Genomic DNA, 12,494 nt, shown 5'->3' with positions numbered 1-12,494 from the left:
CACTCACATTTTCCTAAATCCTGGTAATGAAATGGATCAGGCTGAATGACTCTCAAATGTACCATACCACTGAAACTATGATGCAAACTAAGGTAAAAGATTACAGTTTTTAACCAAATCAGACACTCCAGATCTTTCCTCTTTTGGAGGGAAGCCCTTCTTCCTGTTATCAAATGCTGGTTGTGTACAGAGTCTTGCTGGTGTACTCTAAAGGCCACTGCAGTACGGGAGGCCTTGGTGAGAACAGGGCTGGTGGCACAGTAGCTGCTCAGGGATTGTACGGGCAAATGAAAGGAGAAGTGAGCAGAATAGAGAGGATGTGAAGTCGCGTGGGCACCAAAGCCAGGTGCAGGAGCAGCTTGCTGAGACTTGGCCTGCTACGTGCCAGCTGCTGGGTATTCCCCGCCTGGGCTCAGGGTGGGAAGGCCATGGGTTCAGCAAGACCGTCCAGCTGTTTGAGACGCTGGGAGCAGGTGCCCTGAGCTGGAAGGTCATGGTATTCCACAATGAGGAAATGTTTGAATGAATCCTCACAACTTTTCAACAGCTTAAGCAAAGAATGCTATGGATGAAGCCCGCGCTACAGTTTGGTTTGCTAGAAAGTAGCATTTGGTAATCAAATGAATGACATTGTGTTGAATATCCTTTCTTTATTCAGTCTCATTCCAATCTGTATAGCAAAGCTGTGTTATTTAACCGTCAAGACAGTTGCTGATAGGCTCCAAAACCCCCAAAAACCTGCAGGAATTTTGCTGTACACCTTCATCAATGAAGTTCCTGCATGTTATCTTTAGGGTTCCACAGGAATGATCATTTTCCTGTGGGATCAACCAGGAATCCTGCAGGATACCTACACCACCAAAATACAACATGCACAGGACTATTGTGTAGCTTCTGTAGAATTACTACAAAACTACTCTTAATAAATAACCATTTCAGAAAAAAGAACAAAATGAAAAAAATATATAAATATATGTCATGAAATATGGATCCTGGAGTAAACAAAGAGAAGAAGAGAAACAAGGTAAACAAAACATTAAAATAATTGATCTTATGAAGTGTGTCATTAAGATCCAGTAGCTAATTTTATTTCTAAATCATATCATTATTATATATCAGTGATGAATGCCTTGATGAATTTGTATGTCCTTATTTTTTTCTTGTTTTTTGGAGTTTCTGTCATTTTGCAGTGTGCATTCCCTTCTTCTATTGCCTTAAGTACAATAATAATATTTATATCATACATTTAAATCTACATTAATCCAAATACATTTCAAAAGACATATTTAAAATAAACATGAGTCAGTCATTGACTTACCCATACAATGTTCAAACAGATGTGAATTTACAACAAAGAATATTACCGTGTGAAACTCAAGCAGGCTGAATAATTTGCAGATTGTAATTATGAGCACTATGTCTGGTGAGTAGTAATGTAATAAAATGACTACCTTAATAGAAGATTGTGCTCATCATTCAGTTTGTCACTTACTGATGTCCTAAAAAATTTCCTTTGGTATGCAGGGAAATCGACTCTGCATGATATTGGAAAATGAAAGTAGTAATAAATATATAAATTCTAATTGTGCATAAAGAACCATTAATATATCTGACAAACCCAAAACCCAAACTATTGAAATATAAATAAATATAGTGAATATAAAGAGCACAGGAAGGTCTCCTTCCAAAAACAGACACTACACGATTTTTAATCATAGCTGGCCAAGAAACACCCCGTCTGCCACATGCCCAGAATGTCTGTCTGCTAATATTCAGTGTTTTGTACCTTTCAGCCTGAGAGATGTAAGTCATGTGAGGACATCTCCAGTTACTGAACTGCAGAAGTGCAAAAAGGAATGTAGTGTTTCAGATACATTAGTTTACATATTAATACATAAACAAGTTAGATAATCTTTATAACAGTGTAGCAATGGTTATATGTGAAAATTGTAAGAAACCCCTAATGAGACCATTCTAATACTTGTCTACATTCCTCACATTTCTCAATGCAATGATATAAAATTATCAAAGTAATGTTTTAATAATATATAAATAACTGGTTCTCCCATAGCCCACTGAGAATGTACCTGAGTGGAAGGTTTAGGCACTGTGGCAGGCTGACATGTTAGGTAACACACTGACAAAGAAATAGCTCCTTAAATCTGCTAATAATGTCCAACTGGGGAAAAAAAATCACATTAGTCTTATAATCAAAAACCAATTAAAAAACTTTTGCGATACAGAAGACAGAAACATGGCTAAGATCAAATACCTTGTTACAGTTTACAAGTTTAAGGGTTTAAGCTTCTGATTCTGTGTTTGTAAAGCCTTGACCTCTCTCCTCTGGTCTTTGACCTCTCTCCTCAGGGCTTTTTTGTTTGCTTCTCTTCGAATTTTAAGCACCTTGTTCTTATTTGCTTTGTTTAAAGTTGAAATGGAGAATTAAATGATTTTTTTCAGCATTCAAATATTTTATTTATGTAAGCCAATTAGTATGCTATTTACATTTCATTTAGTTACATTTACATAAACTATTACATAGCCATATAGATTATAATATAAACTATTGTCCTGTGTAAAGGCTTATTGCTTTCAGGGAGCTTATCTTTGCATCGAGGCATTTCAGTAGCCTCTCTTTATTCTCTACAGAAATAACGGTACTTACTTTAATGCATTAATGTCAACATAACAGTTATTCAGTATTTTATTAGGGCCACCACAGTTTGGTTTCCAAGAGCATGGCACAGAAAATGTCTATTTTAGCAAGGCAGCCAAGCAAGGCCCATGGAATCCACATGAAATGGTTCATTCGTGTTGTGTGAAAACCTGCAATGAAGTCAAATGACAGATAAGGCAAAATGGAAGGCACCAAGTCCTGTGCGAATTGAATTTTGTATGAAATATTATCTGCTGACGTAGTGTGAATTCAGGTAATCTGGGACATTTTTTTGTCATTTTGAATTTTGATATCTGTCTAACATGTTAGATCATCACATTATAATTTTCCACAAACCCTAAGATGCTCTCTAAAAGCAACAGAAGAAAGACTGTAGATATCGTACCCAGAAGAGAGATGCCACACCTGTTAGTGTTCTTAGTGCCAAAAGAAAAAAAATCTGCATGAATTTTACAGTCTGGGACAAGTAACTCTATAATCTGGGATAATGGTATTAGGCTTATACAAAACCTAAATCACCTTATTTTACACAGACCAAGCTCAACATCACCAATTTTTAAAAAGCAAAAAAAATCTGAATAATAAAATTTATATAGTTTGCAGAAATTTTGTTCATTTAAACATATAAAAAATCATTTTTTTTTTCATAAAGAAATAACTAAATAAAGAAACTGTCAGGTAAAATACTTTTTATCTCTAATCAGGATTAATGGATCTACAGTGTTGACTCGTTTAAATAAATTTAAAACATTCCATTAAAATTATATAACATTCTTAAAAAATCAACTAAAATTCAATCAACAGGAAGTAACAATTATTTGTGTGTTTATTCATTTAAATTTCCCACTCTGTTAAAATTTTGCAGGGAACAGAAATCTGCCGGTGATAGTCCTGTTGTCATCCATCATGCCATTATCTTCTGCACATGTTTCATGACACCAGATCTTACAGGAAATCCACTCTTCAGTGCCTTTGGGACTGTCTCAGACACTTTATTAAAATGTTAAAAATGCTACAATTCATTTTAATTAATTTTTTTATATTTAATAATTCAGTCTTAACCCATGAAAGTTGCTGATTCGATATGTGATTATTTTTTGCCTACTAAACATTATAATATCACTCTTTGCTCACAAACGTAAAAGCCAAGGTATGTTTATTGAACAAGCAGAGATAGGAAACACAGTTCACTAGAATCACCATAATAACAATCATGACATTACAACCAAGAAAAAATGAACACAAATGCTTTGTGCTGGATGAAGGTAGCTAACTAGGCATATAACAAAAAGAAAAAGAAATAAAGGAAGAGAGAACTGATTAAGCAACTTGTGGGGATGACCAGCCAGGCAATCTACTCATCAACCAAACAAGGCCAACAAAGGAAACTTATTAATCCAACGAAATTCGTGATTAAAGCATGACCAAAGTATAGCAGAGGAATCAGGAGAAAAAGGAAAAACAGTTCAGAGGGAGAACTCATTATAGGACTGAGGAGGCTTTATCGCAGAGGAGAGGAAAGATTTAACTGATCTAATGTGATGTATAAATAATACATTTACTATTGATACCAAATGATAACATAAAAAGTGAATAGCCTGTTCCGATGACTTTCTGGCGCTCGACCATGTAGAACTGTCTGGGTGGCACAGAGAGAGAGATTGTCCATCTTCCTTCAAGCCGTCAGGGTGGCACACTAAAAGAGAGTGTCAGTCTTCCATCAAACTGCTCGGATGACAGTGAGAGAGAGTGTAAGTTTCCCCAGCATTGCTGGTTTGACAGTGCACACGCAATGAAGGCCAGTGACCAGGGTTCTTGGATGAGGGATTGGATCTTCAGAGCTGGCTCAGCTGGAGAGTCATATGTAGGCTTTTCCAAAGCAAGAGTTTGGATTCTTTTCCAGCAGCACAATGAGTTTGTTTGATGAAAGCTGTGATGAGCAAATTCTGGCAAATGCAAACAAACGATAAGAAATTAGTAAACTAATAAACAAAGAAAGAAGAAAAAATGTAAATAAACTAAGGTGAGATTTGAGTCTTTCTAGCTGCATAGCAAGTGGTTATTGACTTAGTTTAGAAAAAGAAAAGTTGGAGTGGTTGTCTCCCCTCGCAGTTTTGTTTCAGTAGGTCCTTCACACCTTGTATCAGGTCCTGTCTGTGGCCTGGGGGCGAGAGAAGGCCGAGAGAAAGCCCACACTGACCAGGTCAAAGTTACATCAGAGGGATGCATTGTAATCTGCCTTCACTACATCTCTGTCCCCATATGTGTGCTGGCAGATGACACATATGACTCCTTTTTCTTGAGATTTGCCGTTGGCCCATCTCCCTGAATGCAGGAAAAATGTCATTGCCTGTGAAGTTCATGGACGGAACAGTTGATCTTTTCCTGATGGTGGTTGTTTTTTCTTGGACTGACACCTTGACCAAGATGTTAGACAAGACTGCTGCTGACCTGTTGCCCTTGCATTGCTGCCTCCACCTCAACCCCGAGTGCCAGAGGTGGTGCAGAATTCTGGAGCCCTGCCAGTGGGCACCGATAATGACGCTGGTGAAGAGGGCCATGTATGGGTTTGGCCTCGGTACGGAGGTGGGGAGAGGCGCTGAGGGGGGTGATGGGCTGGCGTGCACTAGGAGGTCTCTCTGATGTGAGCTGTGTTCAATGGGTAGAGCCCACTGCCCTGAAAGACAGCCATGGCATTCAAAAGGGTCACTGCCTTGCTCCAGGCCATTGAAAAGACAGCCAAAAACAAGTTTCTGTCTAGCCTTTCCCCCTGTTCTCCCCAGTGATGGCCCTACCCTCTAGCCTCCAGTAATGCTTCAGGCTCTTAAAGAGTGCCCTGGCTGCTGGCTTCCAGTAGGGTGAGGCATGTGATGTAAGACCAATTACATTATTGTCCTTCATTAGGTTTAAAAGCTCCATGCTATGTGGGAGCTGTGTCCGTCAAGCAGAACACGTGGACATGGCTCATGTTGCACACATGTTGCTTCCCCCATCCACCCTTTTTCAGACATTTTCACCAGGGCATTTAGTAGACACCCAGGAGCCACTCTGCCTTCATCCCTTTGCCCTGAATATGATCCTTGTGGTTCCATACCCACCGGCAGCATTAAAACAGGCAAGGCAGGTGGTGGTCTCTGCCTTCTCACCTGTAATGACCACGAAACATGCCTCCCACCCAACCTCAGCAACCACCCTTGAGGCAAAGTTGTTGTGCAGGTCTATCTCATCACAGTTACAAATATGGGTGCATTTTTTAAGCCCAAAGTCTTAGTCAGAGAACCACTTCATAACTACCAGGTAGTTCTGAACCTGAGTTTCAGGAACGCCTGAAACCAGACACAGCCAGCTTTTTGCTCTGTTTCTGAAAAGCCCTATATTCCTGCTTTTTTGTGCGAACTGGAAAGTAAGGTTCTGGATATCTTGGGATAATCCCCCTTTTCCCAAGTGTCTTTGTAACCTCTGGAAGCTCATTTTCATCTTCTTGGGAGATAAATAGTTTTCTCCCCGTTGTGTGATTGCCGTCCCCCGTGCCGCTGAATCTCCGTTGAAGGTTTGAACGTTCTGAGCCATGGCCAAAACACGAAGATGAGGGATACTTCCTTCCTCCACCAGCTCTCTGGACTCAGCTGTAGCTTCCTTCATACTAGTCTGCTAGTCTGATTCAGCTTCTTCCTGCTTCTCTCATTTCTCTCTCTCTCTCTCTCTCTCTCTCTCTCTCTCTCTCTCTCTCTCTCTCTCTCATTCTTTCTGATGCCCTCTCTTTTCCTGACACTATGGTGCCATTGTATTCTGTAAGCTAATACATTTAATTGGGTTAATCATGTCATATTTTCTTATTTTAGCTAATGACTCATGTGTAAATAGTGTGTGTGGCGGGGGGAGACAGAGAGAGAGAGAGAGAGAGAGAGAGAGAGAGAGAGAGAGAGAGAGAGAGAGAGAGAGAGAGAGAGAGAGAGAGAGAGAGAGAATGTGTGTATGTGTGTACAGTGCATTGTCTACTGCCAGTAGACCAAGTAGTTAACACTTGTGGGCTAATAGGCAAGCTAATGTGGCTAGAGAGCTAAGTGATTGTGCTGGTTACCTGGGTCACTACATTTAGCTAAGTACCATTTAAAATAGCTTGGTCACTAACCAGACAATCAATTTCAACAGACAGGGACAGACAGTCTGACAACTGCAGGACATATGCTAAATCTCTTTAGTTTATCATTTTATACTCCAGCAAAGCAGGGTTATAAAAATCATATGATGTGACTGAACAATTATGCAGCCTTAGGAAGTTTCTAAATTAAAAATTCCCCAATTTAAAGAACTTAAATGACTGTACCAAATTACCCAAAGTATACTGTCCCACATTGTTAAAAATATAATAAAGTAGAACAACAAAATGTTTGAAAAAAATTATACAAATGGCACATTTCAACACTTTAACTGTATTAAAAATCAAGCATTGTTGTGTCTTTTCAAGCACGTGTGTTGCTTGAATATATCACAAACATAATTTGATAACAATGAGAAGATTCCAGTAACTGCAGTGTACTGTAGTAAGAGATATGGAGATGTTCACAATTGCGATGAAGTACACAGTTCTGTTTCTCTGGGAACTGTGTACTTCAATACAGTTTTGAATATCTCTATTGTCTTATTTAGGACAGATCGTACGTCACTGACCGCGGTGCGTTATCCCGGGGGTGTGGCTTCCGATTGAGATATGCCCTGCCCCTTTCTGTGACATCGCCTGCATGAAGTCATGTGATTTCAATCGTAAGGCGTCCATGCTAAACCTATAATAAAAGTCCTGTTGACTATATCGTTAAAGCGGGGAGTAAACACACTTGAGTTTAGGTGTCCCACGTTACCCGAGTTCCTCCTACCTTATTAGCGTCACTGCCCAATATTTCCCATATGCGGTAACCACGAGTAATACGCTCCTATGTTAGGCAGTAATGTGCCACGCAGCGCCACAGCGATAACTGTCAAAGAAAAATACGCATGGCTATTGCCATATAAGACCACAATGTACATATGTGTAGATATTAAAAAAATAAGCATTTTTATGCATTATGTGCTTTTCTTGTCCGTGTGGTTTTTTTTGGGTTTTTTTTTTCTTGTGAGTTGTGGGGCTTTAATTTCTGGAGATGTCTCAAGAGTCATAAGGTGCTGAGAAGTGTGTTGGCACGAATGGCAGCCAGATGTTTGATACCACGCACACGAATTCAGTGCATTCAGTCCCAGTCACAGTATGCTTAACCACTCAGTTGCAAGCGTTTTGCAAACGTGGTCTTGAGGAAGTCACAACTCTCTTCAAGTACAGCTGGCTTTTCTAGGCACCCTTAAACACCCTTAAACAAAATGTTGTCATGCCAAACCCACTTAAGAAATCAGTGTAAAAGGTTTATGCTAGTAATGTTAGTGGTAGAAAACCTAACTAAATTGTTTGTTATGTGTTCTGTATAACAGTGAATTAATCAGTGAATAGTAGACTAGTGTGGCTCATGAAATTGGCTTGGATGCAATGAGCTTCTTGCGCTTACATTGTAATGTTCTACAAAACGAGTGCCAAAGACCATATCAAACAATCTGGACTTGCTTCCTTGTTTTGTGTGTGTGCGTAGGTGTGCAGGCATGTGCGTAAGGGATGGTGATTGTGTTTCCGTTTGGCACATTTTAATACAGAAAAACAACTGTGAAACTGTGGAGCCAGCACATTTCGATGTAGTCAGCATGAAACAGTTATTATGGCAGCAACACAACAGACAGGGGCACATTTGCCAGGAGATGCTTGATTCCTTTTGTTTTTTTATTTAAGGTTTACATCCACTGAGATAATACATTATTCACACATTCCAGAAGGAATATTCACTCTGATGCAGAATCATTTGGCACAGCTTGCTTGAAAAAAGCAAGATGATTTCCCTCATATGTGTTCAATTACTGAACCTTTCATCTCAGAAACAGTGGAGGAAAAAACATCAGCAGCAAAAAATTGGCAGCGCACTGTAATTAAACGGGTCCTTTTTAAAATGGTTTGGTACACTTAATTTGGTTGAATATGACATTGATATCTAAATAATTACGTGGGGGACTTGCAAGCCACAGGAGACGATGAGGAATTCCACAAAAGACTCAAACAGGAGAAATACACAAGAGGGCATATAGAGGACTGAATGCAGCACTCATACTGAGTGTAAAATGAGGAAACTTCTGTTTGTAATTGACCCAGGTACTCTTCTGGTGGAAAACATGCAGATCAATGGGCAGACAGAGGACCCGGACAGAACCATCGCGTTATCCCTGCGAGACAACTCCAACAACTGGGTGATCCTAGACCCAGTCCAGCAACGTCTTTACCTTAACAGTACTGGTAGAGTCTTGGATCGGGATGTAAGTTACTCAAATGATCTGGCTCTCTGTAATTGCTTTTTTTTTTTTTTTTTTTAAATTAAGCAGAGTTTCAGGGTTGCATGTTTGGTTCAGAGTCCACATCCCAGATGAACTCCTTAATGAGAATGAACTGAGGAAAACCTTCTGACCATCTTGTTGCAAACTAACTGCCATCTGTTTCCTGCCTATTAGCCTCCTTCCTACATCCAGACCATCGTGGTGCAGGTCCAGTGCACCAATGAGCTGATTGGCACAGTGATTCTCCACGAGGTGCGCATCATTGTGAGGGATCGCAATGACAATGCTCCTCACTTCCGGCAGCCACGCTACTACGTGGCTGTTAATGAGGTAAATTCCCCCAGATGGTCCGGGTAGCATTCTGGAAAGATTCAGCTGCTACACATCCCAGACACTTTCCCAGTGTGCCGCAAACCTTTGCATCTGAGTTCATTCTACCGGCGTGCTCAGCCCTGGGCTTTTGAAGAATTATTAAAATTCACAGTGTGCTGATAATTGGTGGGTAAGGACTGGAAATGCTGCCTGTTGAGTTGGGGTCATGCAACATTTTGCATACAGTGTGCAGCTGGAGCTACAGCACCTGCCTGCTGATTCTGGTTGTTTAGGGCCTGCTGTATAATTACAGCCAGTAGCAGACCGCTTACTCGCCACTGTTCAGTCGACTAGTGTGGCTTCTGTGATTCACCACCTCCTGACTCCAAGGCTGTGTTGTGATGTGTGCTTTTAATCTCTCTTGGCTACTAGCAGCACAAGACAACAGTAGAGATACTCCTGACACTGGTGTGCTGGTGGTGGGTCTACATGAAGTGTTCTGCCAGGGGAGTGTGTCCGTATCTGGTCAGAGGCATTGCGTGTCACCATCTCAGTAGCATGGAACGTCCACGCAGACATTTTCTCCACTTTTCGTCTGTAATTCCCTGTTGGCTAAGTTCCCTTTCCCTGTTCAGTGACTGTTTCTATAGGTGTTGATGTTAAAATGTGTAACACCGCTGTAGGTCATGGACCGCTGGCCACCTCCCAAAGGGGTGGGGATGGTAACATGCATCCTTGGAGGCTTTTGCCTAATTGAAAGCGACTCCCCAGGGGGCTGTCAGTGCAGATTTGCCTCATTACATGGGGCAGCCGTGGAGAGCGATGGACAGCCTTTCCACAGGCTGCTGCAGCCTGAGAAAAACCGCTGCACGTCATTTCTTGCTATCGATTCAGGCACGGGTCCGGAAGCGTGGGACTGACAGGTTGATGAGGAGTCCAGCGGACCCTGAGGCATCAGTCAGCAGCAGTCACTGACCGCAGGGGAAAGGATGCTATTGAGCTCGACCACAGAGAGGCAGAAATGGCTTGTAATGGAGAAGAGATGGAGAATTTACTGATGGAAGTGCCATGTGTGTCATTATTGATATGGAAGCTTAGAAAAGGAATTAGAAGATGGTCATTTTTATATTCTGTGTCCCTTTTTTGTATTCCATGTCCCTGATATGGAAAGACTCTGTCCCTATCAGGCTTATCGACAAATAACCGATAACCGAGAATACACAAAAATGCATAAATGCTCCATTTCATGCTGTATATTACCTATAACTTGCCACAATAACACCTCCCATGCTTGTATGACTGGATTGGCCTAGCGTAGCTTCAGAAGTGTTTTTAGCAGTGCTAATGTGAATGAAAACTATGGCCATTGCATGTCTGTAGTCTAGTAGCATGGATTTGGGCTAACATGGTATGACAACAAGGGCAAGCTAAACCATTCTTCATTCAGGACTGACTGGCCTCATGCTGGCTGAATACATAATGCATCTTCTGTGTTTGTGTCCCTTTGATTCTGATAAATGAGTCCCCTGTCCTGTACCAGAAAGGCAATTTTGGGTCTCATCAGACTTTTCTGTTTACTGTGTGTTTCCTTGGAAATTACATTGAAGGAATTAGTATCATAAATGCTTTTTTTCTCTCTGCACATTTATATATCATCTGACATGACAAACCTGTTTTTTTCCCCATAATAAATGTATTTAAAATTGTATTTGGCAGCGGGCAGGTTGAAGTAGTTTTTCCTCTGCTATGATTGCAGGGATGTGTATGGAAGGCTTTCACCAAGTTTCTGACAGTTTTTATTTTTTTGCTTTGTGGGCTTGGGGAGGTTTTTCTTTAAAGAACCTTTTCACAGGACAGTGTTAGCGCAGGAACCAATGCCTGAGCTCCCAGTCGCGTCCATTCCTCCCATGGCACACTCCTGGCTATTACCTCCTATTCTCCTTCCTCCTTTCACTCTTGAGAGGTTCTCCGCAGCAGGGCTGCTACTCAGATGGCCCAGAAAGCGAACAAACCATTTATTTTTTCCAGGCTTCCATCAGGTTCTTTCAGTGTCAGGCAGGGTCCAGAGTTTTCAACCTGCGGTCAGTGCGCTTTGGCCATAGGGAAGTGCAGCTTCTGTTTGGTGCTGGGAAACGAGCGTGACATGAGAACATACGAGGGGTGGGTGGAGCGAACCGATCGTAGTAACCGTAGTGCAAACCGCAGAATGTTTCCTCCTTAACTTTTGTTGTTGTTTCTGTTTTTGTTTGTTTGTTTTTAGCTGACTCCTGTTGGCACCACCATCTTCTCGGGCTTTGCCGGGAACAACGGTGCCGTTGACATCGACGACGGGCCGAATGGACAGATTGAGTACACCATTCAGTACAACCCTAATGACCCGGTATGCTCAGACACTGTTAGCCTACTGACTGTACGATGGTTTACAGAATGAGAAAAACTGTTATGCTAAAAATGGACAGCAGGTGTTAAAAGGCAGCGTGAGACTTCCTCATGTTTGTGTGTGTGTGTTTGAGTGTGTGTGTGTGTGTGTGTGTGTGTGTGTGTGCGTGCGTGTGTGTGTGCGTATGTGCATGCGTGTGTGTGTGTGTGCTTGTGTGTGTGCGTGTGTGTGCGTATGTGTGTGTGTGTGTGTGTGTGTGTGTGTGTGTGCGTGTGTGTGTGTGTGTGTCTATGATGCCAGTCTGACCCGGTCGTTTCATCTGTACAGACTGCCAACAAGACGTTTGCCATCCCGTTGACCTTGTCTGGCTCTGTGGTCCTGAGAGAGAGGCTGAACTATGAGGAGATCACCCGCTACCTCGTCATCATCCAGGCCAATGTGTGTGTGTGTGTGTGTATGTGTGTTTGCGTGTGTGCATGTGTGTGTTTGTGTGTGTCTGTGTGTGTGTGTGTGTGTGTGTGTGTGTGTACGTGTGAGAGAGAGAGAGAGAGGGTGTGACTCTACTTGTCCTGTCCATGACACACTGTGTAGTAATGAATACTGCAACCGCTGGGAGATCACCCTACCCCCACTCCCCAAGACAAACACACACACACACACACACACACACACACACACACACACAAACACACACATGCACACGCGCAAACACACACACACACA

At 41.7% G+C, this 12,494-nt stretch overlaps 1 protein-coding gene across 4 annotated transcripts in view; it reads left to right on the top strand.

Annotated features, from left to right (window-relative positions):
- Positions 1–12,494, top strand: part of pcdh15b (protocadherin-related 15b) — a 114,774-nt gene that overhangs the window by 19,390 nt on the left and 82,890 nt on the right. For all 4 annotated transcript variants that reach the window (XM_027009447.2, XM_035533818.1, XM_035533817.1 and 1 more), the window contains 4 exons: positions 8,901–9,061; positions 9,254–9,409; positions 11,652–11,771; positions 12,099–12,209. In XM_027009447.2, coding sequence (XP_026865248.2) covers positions 8,901–9,061; positions 9,254–9,409; positions 11,652–11,771; positions 12,099–12,209 — 548 coding nt within the window. The remainder of the gene's footprint in view (positions 1–8,900; positions 9,062–9,253; positions 9,410–11,651; positions 11,772–12,098; positions 12,210–12,494) is intronic.

Source organism: Electrophorus electricus, chromosome 14, assembly GCF_013358815.1.
Source record: "Electrophorus electricus isolate fEleEle1 chromosome 14, fEleEle1.pri, whole genome shotgun sequence".
NCBI lineage: Eukaryota > Metazoa > Chordata > Actinopteri > Gymnotiformes > Gymnotidae > Electrophorus > Electrophorus electricus.
Note: the sequence above shows the minus strand (reverse complement) of the source record. Positions and strands in the feature narration are given on the sequence as shown.